The 23,186-nt window shown below is 43.0% G+C and overlaps 2 protein-coding genes across 5 annotated transcripts in view; both read left to right on the top strand.

Moving 5' to 3' along the window:
- Nucleotides 1–23,186, top strand: part of LOC126562107 (slit homolog 1 protein) — a 335,492-nt gene that overhangs the window by 58,027 nt on the left and 254,279 nt on the right. The gene's annotated exons all lie outside the window — the stretch shown is intronic.
- LOC126563151 (uncharacterized) lies at nucleotides 15,997–16,721 on the top strand. The gene is made up of 3 exons (XM_050219776.1): nucleotides 15,997–16,203; nucleotides 16,292–16,522; nucleotides 16,599–16,721. Exons 1-3 carry the CDS (start codon nucleotides 16,032–16,034, stop codon nucleotides 16,709–16,711), a joined length of 516 nt encoding a protein of 171 aa, XP_050075733.1. The 5' UTR covers nucleotides 15,997–16,031; the 3' UTR covers nucleotides 16,712–16,721.

A 23,186-nucleotide genomic window follows, 5' to 3' on the forward strand; every position in this document is an offset into this window, starting at 1 on the left:
AGTGGTTTAAATTTCATCCCTCCAAACCCAGTGGCCACTGTCTAGAAGGGAAGGTGGAGGAGAAGGAAGGGTTGGAAAAAGTGGTCTCTTTTGCGACGTATGCGAAGCCGATTTCGCCATCACCAATCCAGTGCAAACCATTTGCGGCCATTTGTTCGGTCTGGCTATTAATTGAATAACTGGAAGCCACCACCGTACGTCCTCCACAGTGCTATTCTGCAGAAGCACTTCCACCGATGTGTGTCGTCAGTCACCACCGGGCCCAACCTCGCTAGCCCTCCATCCCATCCCTGCCCGTGTACAGCGGACACCCCGTAATCATCGGCACCACAAACGCCGCTAATCGTTTGCGTTGTTAAGTCTTAACGAAACGAAGCTTTCAAGCTTTGCGAGAAAATGAATCGAGCGAAAATAATGAACCATACCGACCGGCCGGGTACGCTTTCGAAAGGGACGAACGACCAAGACACGCCGACCAACAACCGTGTGGCAAATATTTCTTTACATATGGCTGACTTTAACCTACTTCCGAAACAACGGGCTTCGACAAAAAGGGGACGTGAACTTACAAGAAGTCTGATGATCGCCTCCTAGGGGCCACTAGGGTACTGGGACATGGGACATTGCGTAATCAGTGTGTCGCCGGGTCTAAGGGAACGGTCGTAGAATCGGTACCAGACCGCATTTGGCGCATAAAAAATTGCCAAAAACACCATTTGACGGGAATCAATTAAAATAAAAATCCCCAAAAAGACCTCCCCAGTCCCAATGTGGCCCATAATGGGTTCAAATTGGTTGGCACATTATTTTCTGTGCAGTTTCAAATTTCTCTCCCAACTCTCCGGACACCCAACACGGCGCACAAAAGTCACAAATCATCCGAGAATTTGGCAAGCAATCGAATGCTGTCGATACCAGTCGTGCTGCAGCGTTCAAACTGGGTCAGATTAATGTATTACTGTTTTTATTTTTTCAACCTCCATCCACAGCTGGTGCTCCCAGTACGCTGTAGAACGCCGGCGACAAACGTTTGGGTGTCGAAACGGGCCAGACCACCTGATGCCCTCCCGAATCGTGATACGTCTCTCACATAAAGATAGGAGGAACCGTCTGTGCAGAGGGAAAAAGAAACAAAAAGAATGTGTCATAAATTTTGCCCAAAAACTCACAAGTTCATGTCGATTTCATGGTCAGCTCGCACGATTAACCTGATCGGTTCGAATCCAAGTGGAAGGAATCGTGCACCGTGCAGCCTGTGGCTACGGCTGAGCGCACATTCCCAACATGAGCAGTTACAACTCCTACAACAAACGGCCGCGACCCGATCTTGATGCCCGTCGAGGCAGTCGAAACGATCCTAACGCATTAAAGATTGTGCAATGCTTCGACTAAGCGTTCGAGCGTTCGTTGGGGGTCTTTTTTGACAGGAGAAAAGAAATTGGCTATTTTTAAAGTAAGCTTGTTTAAGCTGAACAATAGTGTGTTTAAATACTTCTTTAAGATGTCATTGGACAATACTTGGATTCGAACGCATCGAGAGCTTCGAGAGTTTTATAAGTTAATTTTACAGGAAAATACATTGTACTATTAGTTACTAAGTTAATTATTCAGTCTTGAAGACGCAAGTCTGAAGTCCTTTCCTTTTACGGACCAAAAATTTGGCCCACAAGACCTCTAATGGGAAGTTCCTGGTACTAGGCGATTAATACTGTGCCTCATTTACGAGTTCCCTTATATGGAATGAAGCCATCGTAACCATAGTTGGCAGCCTAATACACCCTCCATTAATTCCGCTACTGGATCAATAGGAAAAATTATTACCAAAGCTGTGTGTTGTTGTCTCCAAATCTAGAACCAGCAAGAAAACAACCCGGCAATGATCACAATTTTTGTTAACCTGTTCTTTTTTCCAGCAAATTACAAATGATCCCAGAACTACCGAGACCGAGCATATCACTAATTACCTTTGGCAGCCCAAGCAGCAACAAACACGAAAGGAAGCCGAGACAAGATACAACATCAAATGCTTGCATCCCCTGCAGCAAGCCAACACATGTAACATGGTTTAAAAATGTACTATAAACTGCCTCAAAGCTTTTTTTATCGTTCATGCCCTTCTAAAGCGATTTCGTTTCAACTTAAAGCATCATTAGAGTGTCCTTGTGATAAGATTCGTTTTAAAGCGATTTTTGCTCACCGTTAATCAGTAAACGATTTTCGTGTTTTTGTTGCCGATTGTTCCCCAAAAATTGCTTTAGGCGGTCCGTGTTAAAATGCACTGTTTTTGTTCGTTTCAGGATAGCGTTACTTCATCCAACTTGGCAAGGTCAAACGCAGCCAAACCCATGCCATTGCTTGCTTCCAACTGAGCATCACCTGGGCTATAGGGGAACGATGGTGTACCTACGGGGGAGATTTTTGAATTCACCGGAATGTTATGATTTATGAGAACGTGATAAATGAAGCCGCATCGTACGTCCACGCCTGGTCAAGAACTTCACGAAGGACACTTGCGCTGTCTGCCCGCTTTGGGAGCGGTCCGTCATTTCAATTTGCCTATCAAAACACAATCCATTTGACGATATTTTTTTCCCTCTGACGCTTAAGAATGGCTTCAAACAAGGCTGGGCAATGTGAAACGATATCAAGATCTCTAGAAAAAAAGAACAGTCTCCAACGGTTAACACTTTTGTCGAAAGGGAGTCTTATTGATGAGAACGAAAAAAAAAAAACACAAACTCTTTATTCAAAGCGTTCACTTTCGATCCATAATGTACACTGATGTTGCAGGTGTACAACAGCGCTCCTACTTAATGAGATTAGAGCTCTTAAGGTTCCAGCTGCTGCAAGTAAGCAAGGGGGAGGGGGGGGGGCGAGGTTTTGCATGAAATTAAATTCAACCCACCTTCGCAGTGCTGGAACTGGAATGGGAAGATTCTTAAGATTAATGGCTAATTGCGATGAATGGTTTCGTTTGACACTGACCGTTGGCTGCTCCCTGCTTCGAACGAGCATAAAGTTACGAGCAAGTGCCTGATGACCATTCCTAGACCGACGACGATAACCATCAATCGGGCGGCAGCGTTTTGGATTCGTTTTATGATCGGACACTCACTCACGAAACACTAAGGGTGGCCCTCCAAATAAAGCCGAAAGGGTCAATTTAGTTCGCTGCAAAATATTGACGCCACGCCGTGTGCTTGAAACAAACAAAACAAAATCATGAAAAAAAAGACAACCAATTTTCAAGGCTCCATTTGCTGACCTTCATCCTCTCCCCGGATCAGTCTCTAGCGCGTTTCCACACCCAGTTCGTGACGCGATCCGCGTAAGAGGAACCGCCTGAAGCGCTCTTGGTTCGGAGTTTCACACGATACTCACATTTGCGAGGGCGTTCAGTTTCTAGTTCGAAAGCTTACCGACCGACTCCGATGGATGGATGGTTGGCTGCAGTGACAAAATTAATAACATCCGTCACTTTAGCCTCGTCTCGTTTGATGGCCAGTGGCCATCGATTGAGCCTTTTGTTTTATGTTGTTTTTTTTGTGTGTGGCTTGTTTTCTTTTCGGGCCTGTCGAAACGAGCCAATTCAAGTGTTTGAAATAATCCTTTCTAAATCCAATCGTTTCCACCCATTTGTTCTGAAACGCAAATGATTTGATTTGCTGTTGCCTGCGTTCGTTTTGCTCAGGTTTGTTTGGGAGATTGATATTGTACGTAATGCGATGCTACTCTTAATCGTCTTATCGTGAAATAGAAATCACCAAGTGCTAGGTGATTGATGGTACGCAGCAGGTGTTGTACGGGCTGTAGATAGCAATCTTTATACTAAATGGTGTGAAAATTGGCAATAGAAATATAACCATAATGAATAATTATTGCTTAAAGCAGGAAGTTTATTGCAAAAACACGTTTAAAAAAGCGTATGCGTTTCTCTCAAGCTTGAACAATATTTAATTTGTTGCTGAATGATATTGTTTTACAGGATTATTTAAGTGTTAATCACTTCTATCAACGGATTATTTTATTTTAAGCTTCAACTAAAGAAGATTTTGTTTTTTCACGATTTGCCTTAAATTTTGCATTTTTATTTTATAATTAAGTTTTCTTCTTCTTCTTCACCTTCTTCTTCTTTTTGACTTCACGGCATACTGCACTCATCAATACCACGTAAGTTGGATAGTAAATTCTCTAGAAGAGGAAACAGTTCGAATGGAATTGAATTCCGGTTCTGTCGTGTGGAGATTTTCGCTGCTGTCGCTTCACTAGCTGATTAACCATAATGTAAATTACAAGCAACGTATTTTTAAATCAATTCAAATAGTCTCAATACAGAAACTGAATAAAAAACCGGGCTAATGCATAGAATAAGGAGGAAATGCCTTATCAATATGTGAAAAGCTATTCAACACAAGCGGTGTTGACAATACGGCACTGAACCGTAATAATCAATTGTAAATAAAATAAATAAATAAATAAATATTATTCGTAATTTATTTTGAATCCTGTGCAACAGCCAGGCCGTATTGCTCACTATTGTTAATATGATTACAATGAAAATGTTAATGTTCTATATTATTGAGTTTTGCATTTTTCTTTAAAAACACGTGTTCGTACAAGCCTACTAAAATAATTTCGGGGCTGTATGTGCCTGCAATTATTTTATATTTAATTTTTAAGCTACTTCACTTCACATTGAAACTTATATCATGTGCAGACAGCTCATTCTCTCACTATTCAAGTGGTTCTTACGCCGAGGGTGCGAAATGTATAAATAAGTCACGAAAAATTGTTATTACAATAAAAAAAACTCTTTTCTTCACTCGTTACGTATCATAACATCTTCACGAGCCTCATGAGAAGTTAACTGTTTTTATTTTATTTCTTCGTTTATTTTTTTTTTTTTCCACATGATTACTTCCATCAAATCTTCCTAATAAAAAAAAGCACACAACCCCACACACAATTTTTTCACAACCCCACACACAATTTCTATTGCACACAGACGGTTCATAAATCAATAAAAGCACTGTGAAACGAAGAGAAAAAATTGAACACCTGCATCAGAGAGATTATGCCACCGGTTGGCCACCGTGCTGCACAAACCTTTGCTACTCCCCACAGACAATGGAGCCACTGTGTCTGCTCTCCTTCAGGCGGTAAGATCGACGGCGCGAACCTCGCTACGACCGGGAACTTCTTGCGCTTCGGTCACGCAAGATTACGCAGCAAACGGCATGTGCGCTTGCACGGATTCCGTCACTCGCTCATGTTTGCTCTCTTTCTCGCACTCCTATTTGCTCTCTTTCTCTCTCGTTGATGCACTTTCGATCTTGTCCCGGGCTCGTGGCTGGCTAAAGAGGTTATGGAATTCCGATTATGCTTTAGAATGCAGCTTCGCAAGTGCACAATGTACACACAAAACACGCTGCAGATTTGCACTGCATTGTAACTGCGTTTTTCTACCCCCCCCCCCCCCCCCCCCCCCTTGCTAGCTCCAGCATCTAGCGTTGGCAGGCGGAGTACTAGTGAAAAGATTAATTATTCAAATTTACCAATTAAAAGGCAAAAGTAAATTAAAAGTCGTTCCATTTTGCCCATTTCATCTCGTTACCATCTCGTGCAGCACTTGGTTTGCTAGCGCGCGCCAGTTTGTTAGTTCAACTTCATTAAGGGTGGAAGATTGATGAACGGTTTGTGTCTCGGCTAAAAGGTGGAGCTGTTTGTGCGGTTAGGTTTTGGCCGTTTCATCATTAGCTGCAGCACGGGCACGTTTCCTCTTGCAACAACGCGAACCGCCACGGTGTTTGTGCGTGCGTTGGCCACTTGATTGGCTGCCGCACTAGATCATGCATTGTCGACTACTGTCAGTGGTGCTGTCAAGAAAGTCAGCGCTCCGTCCGAACATCGAGCAGCGCGTCGTACACGGCACCATCAATCACGATTCGGCGATGCAACGATGCATTTCTATCGATAAACCTATCGTTGACGTTGAAAGACCACCAACCAATATGTCCGAAGTTGGAGCTCCTTAGGATGGAGCGCCCGGAGCGCATGATCAGCTGTACCGAATCGCGTTCGTTCTCCATTTCTCCCCCACAAGCCCATTAAAGAGTTAGGCTCAATCAACGACTCATTAAAAGATTGAGTGTAAATTTACAAGTCAAAAAAAAAAAACTGTTGTATGGTTGCTGAATCCTTACACACAAAGCACACATTCCGTTCTTTGGCGGGAAGTGTTTCAAACGATGCATGCTGTCATGCTTCGTCTCTGTTGTCACATCACCACAGCAGCTCGTCGTTTATGTGGTGGCATGCTCGCATGCATTATGTAAGTTAAATTGTTCAAAACTCAACCCTCCCGCGTCGTGTCCTACTCTTCCTCCCCGACGCGTTCAGACAATCAGTGTGGCAGCTAATAGGTTTCGCCACACGGTGAAATGTGAAGCTTTTTGATACATCTGCAGGCACCGCTGCAGAGGGTGGAGAGTATATCGTTTTCTTCGCTTTCGTTTCAACCGTACAATTGGAACAGCTTGCGGGCCCGAAGTTTGACGGCTCTCGTTAGTGGCGGCCTTTTTCGAGATAATTTTAGAGGACGTTTGCGTCCTGGCGGCTACCGTCAGAGCGCCCTGGATGTTATCTGATATGGTATGTTCCTTGCGTTGTGTGTATGTGTCTGTCTTTGTTCGTGTGTACGGTAGCAAAGTGCAGCAGAAAAGACAATGTTTCAATGACTAATGGCTGTTAAAATTGTTCGCCCGGATCGTGATATGAACCAATTTCTCTAAAGAACAGCAAACTGACTTGAAATGTCTTCAAATTTGTACTCAGAAGTTAGAATTGAAGATTGTGTATTGAATTTTTTTTTTTTTTTTGCTTCAAAGCTACGATTTATTTTAAAAGGTCAATTCTCTAACAGATTGGTCACTCTCTTTAATAAAATTTTAAAGGGTTTTCATAAATCGTTACGCTAATCTTACAAATAAAATTTAATATTAAAGGACCTCCAGAACCGCGTCGATAGTAGCGCAAGTCTTTAAAATGCAGGACCGAATTTCATACCCATCCGGATCGTTCCCTCGTAGTGACTGACTGCTTTCAATTGCGTGGTATCAGTAAGTTTAAAATGTCAGTATATGACCAGAATAACCCTAAAGGTCCTTCAACTAAAATGAATATCGTATAAGTAAAAAATCATTCATTAATCTCGTTTAATTATTGACTGACTTGTTATACAGCTCGGGCTGGCCCGATGGGTTCTTCACAAGAACAGGGATTAAAATGCCATCCAGACCGTTCCTCCCAAATTAGGACTGGCTTTTCAGCTACGTGCTAACAATAAGTTTAAAAAGCCTTTCGATGTCCGGTGTGACCGTGCAGGACGTTTAGCCAGAAAGAAGAAGACTATCTTACTCCGGATGTAATCATGTCCAGGGCCAGAGTAAGTCAGTATATAAGCCAGGCAAACACTTCTTAAGCAATTCGAATTTCTATATCGAGCAATATTGGCATATATTCTGATAGCATATTAAAGAACCATAATATTTGTTGTTGAAATGGATAGGGTGGATAGAGGTGTTAAACAAAAAAAAAAAAACAGCCACGAATCAATATTATGTAAAACAAATATTTGCAAAACAATCGAACACGACAAACTTATTGTAAAGTACTACACCTTCCAAGCATGCTCCTTTTTTGATCGTTTTACCAACTCTAAGCTGATCGCTTATCTCTCCGTCACACATTCCGTAAGCGAACCATCCTTAAGCAACGTGCCTAACTCCCTGCGTAATCCTTCGAACGGCACACGGTACATAGCCAACGACAGTAAGTCAATGATCACGTCAAATATGTTTGTGCAAAAATGTTCACATGACAATGCTTTCTCCTCTCGCGTCGTGTATCTCGCGTGATCAAGATTATGCCGTGCGATAGGGCGTGCATGAACCGAAAAGAAAAGGCAAACAGCAAACCCTTGTCGCTGGTCACAACAGACAGCTCTAATTCATTTCATTCGATTTTTTCACTACAAAATTATGCCACGTGGCGGCAAAATTTCACCTCGTCCCATTACAAACACGCACGCGGTTTTTGCGGTTCGATCCTGACTTACACTTCTAGCTCGCAGCGTGTAAGATTGCATCGCCCGGTAAGTGTCCCATTTCGAGGGCTGGAATATTCGTACCACGAGCGCGTGTTAGACTTCATCTTAGCAGCGATTGTCCGCCATTCAGTGAGCCAAATTGGAGTCGAATGAAAAAAAAAAAAGACTGCACACAAACATAATCACACAGGCGCATGAAGCTGACATTCGATTATACAACCTGGCACAATTGAAACGCACATAATTATAAGCCACCAGTGTGGCGCACACCGGTTGCTCGGTTTTTTATTGGAAGTTGAACAAAGTTGTGCACATTAATTCGTATGACATGTGTTACCCCTTGTATGTCACGGGTTATCCCTTCCCTTGGTAAACTTCTTCCAATCCCAGCCCTAGACGCAGATGCACTCAGTCCACACATAATGGTGGCACAGTTTTCGCATAACTCTGCATTCCGCGACCATCCCGCGATCATGTTGGACATCTAGGGTGAAGCTGAGGGACTGAGTGCTTCTACACAGATGCTTGCACACACACACACACACACACACACACACACACACACACACACACACACACACACACACACATATACCGTCAGAGCAACGAATTTAACCTACGGCGACATGGTGACCAGGCGGCTAGAAACGATGTCACTTCATTTTTGCCTCACGACACTGTCGCATCGAGGCCCCACGAACACGAACTCCGTGCGGTAAAAGTCCATGCCGTTCGGTTTTGTCTTCGCTAGCTGTGGCCAAAGAGTAGCTTTGCTCTAAAATAATGGGTCAGACATCGTTCAGATAAATGGAACTCGCTTCGCAGGGCTCGAGAAACGTTTGACGCCGGCGGTACCTTCGTAGCGGGCCTACTTATCATACACCCCATGTTCATCACAGGGCTAGCAAACGGGCCGACTTTATTAGCCTGCAAACCGAATTTCTGTCCGATGACAGATCAATTACCCAATGTGAGGCTTGGTGAACGTGGAAAGTCGCCCGGACACGCAAAGTACGCGTGGTGGGGTGGTTCAGTTTTTCCTGGCCCCGGTCGGCGTACGAGACTAGAAATCTTATCGACTTCTAGCGACCGTGGTTGTTTGTACTGTGGACGGAACCGAACTGTATAACCTTTTTCCTGCCTGCCACCACCAGATGAAGGGGCGTTACACGAGTTCCACAAGTTCAGCTATGACACACGATGACAGCGGTGACGGTGGCACAATTCGATTCCTGGCATCGAAGAAAACGGGGTGCCTACGTGTAGTGGTGGAGAAATTAGTGGAAGACCTTTCGAAAAAACAAACAGACCTTACGCACGATGATATTCGATACTGTTCTATTAACGGCGCTGTTGGCGCAGATTGGTAGGGCTTGAGGAGGGTCGTTTACCACACACCATATGAAGGAGACCCTTTTCGATGTTGGCAGCGTGTCACTGTGGTTGATGTCGTCATAGATGCATGACACGAAACATAAGATTTTCTCTTTTAATTGCTTATTAGCAGTTGTCACTGCTGAAACATTATTGTTGGTTCAATAAATCATCATGCTATATTTTAGAAAATTGGAAATAAGTTTTTCTGTTCTTACTCTACACAAATTATATCGCGAACTAGAGGCAGAACAATCCTTATTGCTTCTGCCGACTTCATTACGTGATGAAGAGATATTTATGGCGAATGAGAACAGTGTAAATGAGTGAAGGTATACAAAGAAATCACACAGAGCACATCGGGAGGGTCAGTGCAGATCAAGAGAAAGACTGAAATACAAGCTTCATTGAGCAATTGTGTGACGAGTTTTCAACGTTTCTAGGCCCTAGGTGCAACATCTGAATTAAGGGAAATGATCACGGAGGTATTTACGAAACACGAGCCTGGGCAAGGATCTGCTCAACACGATCAATGTGAATTCTTCCTGTAGGAAAACAAACATCTGAACATTATTCCAGTCTCGACCAAGAGAGGTTGTTTTTTAAGCCCTTCAAGGCGCGTTATAACGGCGGAATCGACATGAGAGCGAAAGGTGAGTACACAGTCATGCCAGACTTCGATGTTCTTGAAAACTAAACCTCGAGATACTTATGAATGAGTGAGACACTTGGGAAATATTATGGGTTACGGACATAAAATAAGGAAATTACAGTCACACCAGGAAGAGAAACGATATAACATTAGTTGTAGAGATTCAAGCTGAAGAGGATAAGAGAACTGTTGAGACCCAAATCAGATAGTTTTAGAATCAACCGAGCAGTATCAACTTTTGATGAATCGTCCAAAACAATACTCTGCGTACAACTTCATTCTAAAACAAGTAGAAAAACAAAAAACATAACGCGTCATTTATTTTTCTTCTGTAATGTTTTACTTCCATTTGTCCACAGTTTTTACCCCCGCGAAAGCCCAAAGAACGGTACTTGCGATTGAACTTAGCCGGAGCCGAAATTGCTTTACCATGTAAACGCGTGTTGCTCGAGCAATCGGATATATCGTGCAACACGTCGCGTTATTGCTTTTGGCATCCACCGAGCATGTAAGCTCGTTTGGTGCGGATGGATGGATGGATGGAACGGATGGGCGCACGTGGTGTAAATGTGTGTACCGACAAGTATGTGGTGCTGCTACACATCAAATGAAATTGGTTTCCTCGAAGCAGAGCTGTAAACATTGCTCTAATCTAAATCCAATCGTTTCCCCGGTTCAGGATTTTAATTAAGATAAATAATAACACTTTTTACAGCACACAAATAGAATGTGCTATTCGCTTCCGTCAGAATTCTAGTACTTACCGTCGATCATTGAACAGGAGCAGCTAAATAAAGTTTACTTTTAACGTGGTCATGAAGCATATTAAGAGATTCTTTAGTTGGCAATTAAATCGTGCCCAAGTGCTTTTTGTTGGATAGCTTTGGGTTGGGTAAGTACCTTCTTTTCCAATGCGCCAAAAGATTAGCATTTTATCGAAAACTTGTTATGATCTCTTCTAAAAGAACGTGTACGCCCAATCATAGCACAGGATGATTAAGAACTATTGGAAATCAACCAGTCACGCTTTGTCTCCTTACAAATTCGATTCGTATTAGCCAGCAAGTTTCATAAAATTGAATCTTTGAATGTCAAAATCTGTTTGATTCACGTCGTACAGCCGCACACATTTCGTCACAATTACCTTCGCTTGACAGTCGAAGTTCCCTGCCGACTTCATTAACTGTCACGATTCTCATATTCACACCATAAAAAAGGGCGGAAGGAGATAGGCACCGTGAACGTTCTCACCGTCTATCACGCGCCCAAATTACAAGCTGATTATTGGCGGGCCCTAAAAAAAAATCATCACCATCGATCGACGGTTCGGCTACAAATCGATGGACCACCGCCATCGACGGGCGGAGGCGCGTGCGCCCTCGCAGGGTCATTGCCTTAATTAAGCCGATCCGTCGCCGTATATCACGTACGCTAATGGAACTTTTATTGGCACGTCGTCGAAAGGGTGTGCTGTGCCGGGTGGGGCCGCCTATCCGTCCGTCAATCCCGAGGTAGATTGCACCCAAGCAACAACTGCAGCACGATCGTCGGGTGCTGACCACAAGTATGCGCCACAGTATAGCTACGCCCGTGTACTACCCCGCAGCCTGTGTGGATGTTTGCATTCGAATTCTCGACGAACCGTAACAGTACCACCGTAAGATAGCTTAGTGGGCTGTGTCGGTACCATACTTTGTACCGAAAAGGGTGATCGTTTCCCGCCCCGCCCAACACGGTAGCCACACGGACACTTCCTACCTAATCGGTGCGCTTGTTGACTTAAAGTTATTTGTTGGCCTTTTTGTATGGTTTTCGAAATTTGCTCGCAAGAATTTTTGACCAATGCGGCAACGCATTCGAGAAACACCATACGGGGCACGGACCCCGGACATGGGACACCGGGTAGAATGTGGCCCGTAGAAGTGTGTGGCACACGCGCGTTTAATCCACATCCGCAGTGTGGTGTGGCACGCGTACCGAGCATTTGTTGTTCGTGGTTATGTGCGTATGAAGGGAAATTATGATCAATGGACTGAAAAATGGAGTGTAGAACGGGCTTGTGGCGATTCTTGCCGTCGTCGTTCGTGCAATCGAAAATCAATTTTATGACAAGGTTGAGGTAGAATTAGAAAGTGTGATTTGATTAGATCGTGCAATGTGTTGCACTGAGTGGCAACTGTTTCCGCTGCCACACAGGGTGGTGTGTAACGGATACGTTTATTTCGTTTTTTGTGTGGCATAATGGATAAACGTTAACAAGATTGACCCAATCTTATTAGCAAATGATAACGTAACAGAAAGTAAGTTTAAGCAACAAGAAAAATTATAAACTATGCTGCTTGTCTTCAGTGATCAAAAGACTCTCGTTAAGATTAAAATAATTCAGAAAGATTTTAGTAGAAATTCTAGCAGAGAATTGAATAAAAAATATTTCTACTGTTAGTTTGGTTTGAGTAAAAAGCTCAAATCTATCTTATCGCAGGTCATGGCTTAATCAGGTATAATGGTACTGCGCCAATTCTTCCTTGGACAGTTATCTTGTAAGGCATGATAGATTAAATTAATAAACAATAACAAAATAAATAAGAAAAATTATCCGAACAATCTAATCAAATCACAATATTTGTATCTTTGATTTCTTGGTCGTATTATAAAATTGTAATAAAGTAATGCTTTTAAATAGAAAATCCCAATGTGTAGTTACACATTGGGATTTTCAAATCCCAGTGGATATCCCATTTTTCAAATCCCAATGTGTTCTTCGAGAGAATAGATAGAATCTTGTCGAATAATCTGAAGAAAACCTTTAAAAAAATTATGTAATGTTATTATAAGTGAAAACTGGCTATCAACAGCGTGGTACCAAAAAGTAAAGTAAGTCATTCGATGGACCGGGGTGACTTAGTAGATCATACAATTATCAAGCAGTTCTTCAAGGGTGCTGTTGGAAAAAACAAGCAGTTTTTAAAACAAAATATAAAGAGTTAAATTTTAAAATTAATCAAACGGAACGTTATCTTCATAATATGTTTCGTGTTATTTTTAGCATAACCACCCTTCTTTTGCTAGTTGTAAACACCAGAAAGAGAAGGAAAGAAATCCACCCTTTAAAAGAAATTTCTACAAAACTAAACCTTCAGAATCAATAAATATCTTTCACGCGTGACCTAGTCCACTAATGCGGTACCGTGCTGCATCAGATACCAGCACATATTATACGCACACACACACAAACGCATCAAAAGGAACCGTTTTCAGCCACCCTTTTTCATCGCTTTTTATAAAGTTTTCAAGTGCACCCTGCAGTGCGTTCCGGTCTCGATATCGATATCATCCGATCGAACGCTAACTGTCTTGCGTCCTTACAGGCGGCACTCCGCTGGTCTCCAACAGAAAACGGTAGACGGCCCAAGTGACCTTAACATACCGAGCGCCACATCCCACCCTTTCCTTCGCCAGTCCACCCACCACCCCATTCGACCCACTTGCCATGCATCATTGACCATTCGGCGAAGATCCGGAACAGACGTGCGACCACTGCAGGTACATCACCAACTGCTTTGACGACTGGCCCTACTGGCAGGCCCAGACTGCCGTGCTACTAATATGTCTCGCATGGTTGATAGCTTACGTGCTTCTGCTTTTCTTTTACCCGGTTTGATGTTTTTCCTCCCTTCGTTGGCGCTGGTTGGAGCAGTTTTCCGAACGGTTATTCTTCTTCAAACCGATTACCGATCAACCCGATCGAACCGGCAAGCACCCGGTGAATGATCGTTGCAAAATCGAACATTGTCTCTATCATTGGCGGCGGCCGACGTGTAACGGAGTATGTAATCAGTGCTTTATTATGTCACGAATTTGCTTACTCTTCGTTTTGCGTGCTACACATTGGATAAGAGAGACAGTTTGTGTGTGTTCCAATTTCTCTCCAGCTCGAGGAAAGAATGTAGGAAAAATTTTGATTAATCTAAAACACCCCTAAATGGAGGACGAGGACAGTCAGTGGTTCCATTTTGGGCAGCGTTGAGCATCGCAGCGACTGTGTGTGTGTGTGTGCGTGCGTAAGCGAAAGTCATAACGATTTGCAAATCAGCTCGCCCAACCGATCGATCGTCAGCGGGCAGTTTTTATGGGTATAACCGTGGCGTGGAATGTGCCACCGATCGTTACATTGTGAATTGAACCAGGAACAGCTCGGCCAAAAAAAAAACACGCTCTGATCACTTGAGCAATATAAGGCTGCGAAACGATAGAGATACCTTCACTTGTGGTTCACATTTTCAGCAGCAACCCTAATGTCTCTATATCGAAGACAATAGTCATTAGTATGAAGCAATAAATCACATAAAAGTGTAGATTTTTAATATAATATATAGAGAGAGCAAAAAAAACTCCCCCTAGACGTCAAACCTCCAGAACAAACAACGTAAAAATATGAAACCGACAATGTGTGACTAATCACTTTAATAACATCTATGAATGGTTTCGAAAAAAATGACAACTCCTCTCAGGGAGACCCCCAAACTTCATTATAACATCAACAATTAGAGCGGGCTAGTGGGCCAGCCAGCCCTGCCTGGAGGTAGTCATGAGTGACTCGTACTTGACCGGCCGAGATCGTAAATCAATCGCGCCAAGGAGCGGCCATTCATGTGTCAACCTTCCAAAAAAAAAAAATACATCCAAAGGTTTGAATATGGGGCGAATTCTTTCTCGTTTCTTCCCTTTTATTATTTTTGGGGTGTGCATCCATGTGGCCGTACGTTCTTGGGTGGTGCGTCGTAAATCATACATCGATAGGTGTACTGGCTCGATTGACTGCTAAATTGAAGCCATGAATTCATCCCAACAGCATTGAACCTGTCACGGAGCCTGTCCGCTAGTTGGTTTTAAGGTGTGCGATATGAGGTGGCTGCATCTTTTTCTTCGTTTTCTCTGTCGCAGTAGTCGCAGTCCAATTAAACTACTTCATTATCAATCACTATGTGCCAAAGTTTGATCGCATCTTTTGATTACGACCCTTAAAGGCTGGTGTGAGATAATCTTGGAGAGAGAGAAAGAGAAAAAAAACACACACACACACACATACTGCAAAACACCCAAACGTAGCGATCTCTTATGCCAAACTTAATGGTTTGTTTCGGTGGCCAAGTGTCGTAAAATGTTGGATAGATTCCGTTTTGTCGTTTTATGGCTGCATTAGGAGCGTGGTCACACTCTTACCGCGTGTGCTAAACTAGTTTAAGTGATTGTCCTCCTATTCCGGTAGATCCAGTTGAATGTTGAAGTCGTAAAAACTAATTTCTCGCAACGGGATTGTGGCGTGATTTTACGACCAGACCAACTGTACGATGCATCATTGCGCAATTGCGCCCGAAATTTGTCATTCGCAGTATGATGCCAAATTTAGATGCACTTTCTATTAACATTTACTTTCTCGATTTAGATTTGCATACACAAAATGCAAATTGGTTGCAGTTTTCAGTGAAAGCCCGAAAAGAAATTTATTGAAATTTCTGCTCAGTGATTTTTGATGACAGTTTTGTTTGAAGTTTGTAACATCGGGTTTGTAACAACTATTGTAACATCGGGAATTCCCTTTATTTTTTCCAAAACAATAACATTTCTTGATTTGATTTGATTTGTTTTCGCTCTCGCTCAGAGTGACGTAAAATCAATGTAATTTTGCACAAATCTCTCTCGCGTACACTAGCAATGTGTTTAGTCTGACTCAACACCCAGTGTTCCGTCAACAAACCACAGCTTCAAATTGATAAGCTCGCTCGCTCGGACCGTATGATAACCTCACAATCAAACTCCGCTTGGCACGTTTTACCGCGATGCTGGTCATCGTAATAATAAAAAAATACTGCAAAACCCCAATCAGTCCCCATCAGAATGCGGCCCTTGCAAGTTCCGACCTGGGTGCACATTTCGTACGAGGAGAAAAAGCTAATCGCGTACCTGGCCGGTGCCGGTACGACGGTTTGCAGCCTGTACCTGCTCACTATGGCCGGCCGTTCGTTAAGCTTTTCCGATCAAAGCAGTCCCTGCTTTTCCGAGAACAGTGGTGAGCGTGAAGTAAAATAAATTGAGCTTTTTTTCTGCCTTAACTGCACGAAGAAAACTAAAAATTTTATTAACTTTTCATTTTGCAGCGTACAACCTGGAAATTACTCTCGTTGTGATACTGTCGATCATTTATCTCGTCATCGGTGGAGCCTTTTTCTGGGGCATTTGGCGCGAAAAGGCAAAATATTTGCTACCGTTTCTGTGCTTTCTGGTAGCAGCGACGGGCTTTCTTGGCCATGCACACATCGATTGGATGCTGTTCGAGGCGGGCACGGGCGAGAGACAGTTTGGCATCTTTGCCTTCATCTTTGCCACGCGTGAGTGTAGATTGGCCAGCGGTGTACCATACAGCTGTTTATGAATTCTTTCGTTTCGTTTTTGTTTACATTTCAGTGGTTCTCACATTTGCTAGCACAATCATTCTGCTGCTGTACCGTGAAATGAACTCCGGCAAACATACGAAAAAGGGTAGCTTTGAAGTGTTTTATAATGATGAAAAATATTAATTTCAAACGTTAAAGTGATGATGGTGCTTTTTGAAAAATTCAATTGTTTAAAAAGCAAAACAAAAGTCAAAAGTGCATGAAAGTGAAACTTGTATCGTATTAGTATTAAAACTGTGTTTTTATAGTATAAGTGTTTAGTGAAAATGAAGTATAAAAAAGTGTTACGAGCCTTATTAGTGACTGTTTTTGTTTGGATCCAACTAGGTGGTTCAAGAACTTAGTGAGAGTTTTAGCTATGATGGAGAGCTAAAGCTTTGGAATCTTCTAGTACAATAACCTTCAATTGACTTCCTCCATCATCACAATCAAATGGAGTAGCTGCAAAGAGTCATCGGAATCCTGATGATAAAATCTACTCAGCTTAGTACAGTCCGAACTACCTTTACTAAAAAATCGGATAAACATAGCTCTTGGGAAGAAACGTCTGCTAGATGCTCCAGACCTACAAACTAGAAAACTTCAGCATCATATCACACACATTATGGGCTTTGCTTTCGGAGCGGAGCGAAGGAAGAAGGTTACTATGGTTGGGGAGTGTGCTGAGCTCCACCAGGCAGCAAGACCTCTTAAAGCAACCCGTTCTGCTTAAAGCGTACCGAAGTATGCTGGCAGGATCAAGCCGGTCTTGCCAGAGATCAGTTGCTGCCGTGGGTGGAGGAATTCCACCCCTGGATCGCCATTCTCGGTAACGGTGACCTAGTCATGTCCAAAACAGTGAGCCAAAAAAAGGCCAAAAAGAAAACAACGTTTAAAAACTGCATTAAGTTCGCTACAGTCAGATGTATGAATCAGGATTTATCTCATAAAAGCTTAATTTTAAAGCGATCACACTTCGACAACCGCTCGAGCTCCTGTAATAAAGTACCTCAATCACTCGTCTACAAGTTTTTTACTCAGAAAAGCATGATCTAATTAAATTTCAAACCCCGTCCAAATGTGTCTATAAATTTACTATGTTTGCTGTTTGTACCAAATCCCTTCATAAAGGTAATAACAGTAAACAGTTAATTTTCTTACGCTTCAAACTATTCCTTTCGTTCCTTTCTCTACATGCATAACAACATACAAACATACTGTACATACTGAGTGAGCTACTTGTACGCCTAAGATACCTTACCACCTACCTAACGGAACGCTCTCACTCTTGAGGCGATCGAGCAAAACGTGCGTTTCCATTCTGCCAACACTAATTAAAGCTTTAGCATTTTTTTTCCACTTTTCGTTCGACAAACGCACGACTTCACCCAGCGAGACACCTTCGGGGCGCACTTTCGGGACATTCCCACCCACCCAGCTGCAAACGTAGTAAAAATTTGTGTGAGCAAGGCAGTGAAGTCTTTCTGTTTCTAATTGCCAATAAACGATCTCGCTCGAAAAGCTTTATCCGCTGTGTTGGTGGTGCTAATAACCGTTCTCACCGATTTGCTTCTAGCGTGCATGTTTACAATCACACCGCCAGCACCGGGCGGACAGGATGCCGATACGCCGAGCGCGAGGTTCGGTCCGTAATTAGCCACAGGTTTCGGCAAACGGCAGATCATATTAATGACAGTTTTTTTTTTTTTTTTTTTTTGTAGCCGCTGCTGCTTTTTCCAAGATGCAAACACGCACGTTACACTGCACATATGGCAGGTGCAAAATCTATACTAAAAAGCAATAAAAACACCATTACTTCACAAATCGTGCACTCAGCGAAAAAGCTCATTTATGTACGGCTTTTATGTAGTCCGTAAAGGTTCCTTTTGCTAATTTCTGCAATGATCGTAACCACCTGATAATGGCCTCTCAACCATCTACGACACCTTCATTTACACTGTGCATAAAGAGATTCAATCACCTATTGCAGCATATCTTCAATTCTCGATCGCTCGCAGACGCTAGTCGTGAGGGCGAAATTTTCCAACGCATGATCGATTGAACTCCAATATTCTGTATCGAACCGGTGCACAGTTCGATCGCGCTTTGTGCTTGCTTTGCCAACCTCCCGTCAATGCTTGCGCTTTGATTAAACTCACGATTTTGAGCAGCGAACAAAAACCTGGGTAGGAAAAATGGTGCGTCGCGCGGCCGATTTCCAAATCGGTTCACCACGGCACGAATGAATTATTTTCAGATCGAAATGCAGACACTGGACGGAACGTTCGGTTCGAGTGATGCGGAAAATAAAAATAAAAATCTAACCACCTACCTCTGGGCAGGTGGTCAAAGACGTTAATTTTCGCCTTAAAGGCAATCGTTGTTTGTCGTTAAACAAATCGGCAACTGCGGAGCCAACACTGCGGCCCACTCAAATGCCACACTTGTCGTTCTGCGGCAGTGTGCAACACACACAAAAAAGTTGAACCAGAAACAAGACACCAACCCTCCAAAACTGCCAAGAAGTCAGCGGAACTGAACCGACCTTGCATTCCGCACAACCAAACCGGACCAGGCCGAAGTGAAGGTATTGGTCCGGACCGTGCTAGACTCGATGCAACACGCACCCTCGCGCTCCGTCGCCGAGCAATTCCGTGTGTTAGGCTGCAAGGGGGACACCCTGGCCATTTTCCAGCCGTCCACCTTCCCTTCGCTCTCCTCAGGGACATCCCCTTGATATGAGTCTTTTTTTTTCGTAACGGAGCACGGTCAAACATTGAATGGATGCGTGCTTTTCCTTCAACGGATTTCGTTTTCTTCACCGTTTTCTGTTTTCCTCACTGATGAAGCACCGCTTTATGTTTCACGGCTGGTTTCGGGTGAAATTCCCTTGCTTGAGGTTTTGATCTGATGGAAATGATTATGTTTCTGTCTCAACAGCTTAATTTCCAGCTCAAAATTCCAAATTTAATTTAACATATTTTATAACATCCGCCTTCCGATGCACTGGGCCTCGGTTTTGCTTAAGTGGGTTGAGTTGCTTCAGCCGCGATTGTGCGCGCGTGTGTGTGGTAATATTCTGCACGCATATTATGTAGGAACATTCCCGTCCCGCCTTCCGAAAGCATAACACGCCGGCCAGACAACTGAAGGGGGTATCGTTTTTCTTTTACGTAAACTATGCGGTGCGGAAAAGAGGAAAATCACATTTAAAGGGTTAGTGTTCGTGCGTTTGATAGGTAGTGATATGGGGAGGTTTATTCATTTATATCGTGTCTATTGAATTAAGAATGTTACGAAAAATGTACCATACTGAGCAGCAATATGTGGTAATAAATTAATATGAACCGAATGAAGGAAAAGTTCCATTTTACTGTGAGCATTTTCAACGAGTATGGTAATAAATTTATGTTTTTGGTGTAAAAGAATTGAACGCCATGTCCGGCCAGGCAAACTATTGAAATAGATGTTGTTTTTTATCATCATGACGCACAGGCTGTATTTCTTAAATAGCAACATCTATTTTAGTCAGAAATTCAAAGGTAATTACTCGGTTAGAAGCATTAAAGTACAATAATATCTATGGACGGTTGGTGGTCCAGTGGCGTAAGCATGAGCGGCGCCGATCTTCAAACGGCAGGACCGGGGCTCAAGTCCCATCCGGACCGTAGTGGGGACTGACTATCCAAGTATGTGCTAACCGTAAGTCTAGCAAGCCATTCAATATACCGGTTTGTTTCGTTAAGGCAAGAAGATAATTGGATATAAAACAACAATTATAGGATGAGATCTCAAGCATCATACAAGTTTTACAATTTTGTTGTTGAAAATATTAACAAATCATCAATCTTAAAAAGAGAGGCGAAAACCTCTAATAATCGAAAAGAGACTCCTCTATAAATAAACTCAAGAAATAATCGATCTCAAAAACTAAACTACATTTCAAGTTTTCATACTTTTGCAGAACTACTCACAGAACAAAACACGTGGATCGTTGCAAATGGAACTCGTTTCATCAATTGGGTTAATTTCAAACGACACCATTTATCACCAGCTACCCCAATGAAAAGCAATGCTTCGACTAAAGCCTTTGTGTTCGTGGCGAAACAGCTCATCAGCGATAGTAGAACAATTCTGCACTGATACACCCAATTCTGGAACGGACCGAATGGTATTTCGCCTACTGTTTCGCCTTTAATTTAGACGAGCTTATCGTGTGCCGTGCAGCTGTTCCACATTCGACCTGCAAACACCCGGCCACTGGCGGCACGCCATCAATGCACAACTCAAACAATACGTACGAAATGGCGACATGTTCCATAGACGAGCAAATGTTGCAAATCTACAGCTACACTTCTCACGCCACATCGCTCCATTCATTCTAAACGACCTCTTCCCACCCCTTTAAAGAAACACCCAGCCAAACAATGCATCTGTGGTGGTGGAGCTGGGGGGTAGGGTTCACCCAATAGTGCCCGAGCACGAGCACTAGATCTTATATGACGAGTATGAACATATGTTTTCCATCTGAGAACGGAGTAGAAAAAAAAACGTGTCGCTGATTAGATTAATCTCAGCTCACGACATCACCTTAATTAGAGTAATCATGGGCTACCGGTACTATGGGCGCCATTTTTGTTGTCTTTCGTTTCCTTTGGCCCTACAAAGACGCCTGTTCGCCTGCTAACAAGAGCGCTAACACCGTACACCTGCAGCTCGATGCACTCGCAAGCGGATAGCAGCTGTGTTGTCAGTTTTTTGCACTATCAGTGACAACGGTGCTACGAGCTACGGGTAGGCTCTGTGTAGCACACGAACGATGATAGTCAGGGTCATCGTAGACCGCAAGAAATTTCATTCAAAGCAAAACACACCACAGCCGTTACACATTTGAAGATATCGCTCCCTTTCACTCGATAAGTAGCAAAAGCCGCAGTAGCAAAAGAAGCGAGACACGCAAATGGCTTTACAATCGACGTATGATCGCTGCTCGCTTTTCTTATGAAACGTCGTTAAAAACGCGTCGTACACAAATTACTTTCGCCGGCAGCCCCTTATTGTGCGGGCTTTATTGTGATATCCGATCCGTCATCCGGTGGCCGTCGTCACGGCACTGACCAATTGCATAAGATTACCACCGTCCGGATGTAGGCCTCCGGTTTCTCACGAAGTTTTAAGCGTTTTCCCGCATACGTACAACACACACACACACAGCAGGGACAACATTGTTTCGCTGGTCGGCTGCGGGGTTGGTCCATTTGCTGCTTAGTACATGCGTCCGGGAGCGAGATGATTGTTGTCAGGCACAGGCTCGTTTTTGGAAGTTGCTAATCTGTTTGCCAATTATGACCGTGACATGATGCAGCCGATCAAAAGAAATCCGTATTGAACGTGTGATGTGAAAGAGGGCCGTGAAAATCTGGGCACATTTTTTTTTTTTTGCAATATGAACATATGATTGTTGTCTATAGGGCTGAGACGATTGATTGGCTTCCGTCATGATGGATACAAATCGTCCAAAATGGATTACAGAAAATTTCCATCAATATGATGCATGTTCAATGTGGTGCTTTGTTATAATTACTGTGGTATTAAAACTTCTAGATCGCAACAGAAAATGCTCCAGCAGCACGATAGAATACTTCTACCGACTGGTAGCCATGAAGGTCACAAATGATTAGAACACCTGAACCCGAACACCCAACGACCGGGGTTGAACTTCCTTTCTCTACCGTAATCGATTAAAATCCAGCCAACACCATTAATTTAAGCAGCCATGATTAAATTGACTACCTCTTGGTCCAGCAGGCAGGTGGTATTCAAATGATATCCGCTCAAACAAACAGACGCCCAAAAGCAAAAGGACACAACAACTTCGATCGGATGGCGATAAAGATCTTTAGTGAAATAGCGACACCCCATGATCATTTATGGTTTGTAAGAAATCATCCGAATTCAAACACTGAGTACTCCTTTATTTCCACTAGGTTGACTCAATCTTGCTCCAAACCTTTTACAGCCCTTTCACACCAGAAACCCTTTGCAAACGATCGGGCGCGATCCATCAGTTCGTCACTAATTGATTTGTCACGCATCGCGATCAAGTGATATCGATTAAACTTAGTAGACAAACGAACATCGTCAGGGCTACGGTTAGTAATATAAGGCTCACTTTGAGATGGTGCTTTTGATGTTCATCTGTCAAACAGACAGACAGCACCATCAGCACACACATACAAACTTCACAAAACGATTTGTGTACGACGCGAGTGAAGCAATGAAGACATCTCGCTCGATCGAATTTGGTATGCTGCAAGCGATAAAATCTCCCTGTATTAGGTATGCTTGCTACACATTTTGTGTGTTTTGGTGAGCATTTTTTTATGGGCAATTAAAAATTGATACGCTAAAATCGTTTGGAGAAGACTGTCGAAAGTGGTTTTGTTTACATTGGCTTCGAACATTTGTTTTTCCATTTATGAGATTGATTATCGCTGGTTTTTTTTTTTGATCTCAGCTTTGTCACAGGAAAACGACGGGCACAAAAGGCATCATTTTCTATGTTTGCTACATAACTAATTGGATACTATCAAAAGAAGTATTTCGTTAATCAATTAAG

The sequence above is a fragment of the Anopheles maculipalpis genome, chromosome 3RL, assembly GCF_943734695.1.
Source record: "Anopheles maculipalpis chromosome 3RL, idAnoMacuDA_375_x, whole genome shotgun sequence".
NCBI classification, from domain to species: Eukaryota; Metazoa; Arthropoda; class Insecta; order Diptera; family Culicidae; genus Anopheles; species Anopheles maculipalpis.

Coding starts and splice junctions, on each gene's coding strand:
- LOC126563151 (XM_050219776.1), top strand. CDS start 16,032: ATGCGGCCCTTGCAAGTTCCGACCTGGGTGCACATTTCGTACGAGGAG. Junction 16,204..16,291: donor CTGCTTTTCCGAGAACAGTG/GTGAGCGTGAAG, acceptor TTCATTTTGCAG/CGTACAACCTGGAAATTACT. Junction 16,523..16,598: donor TGCCTTCATCTTTGCCACGC/GTGAGTGTAGAT, acceptor TTTACATTTCAG/TGGTTCTCACATTTGCTAGC.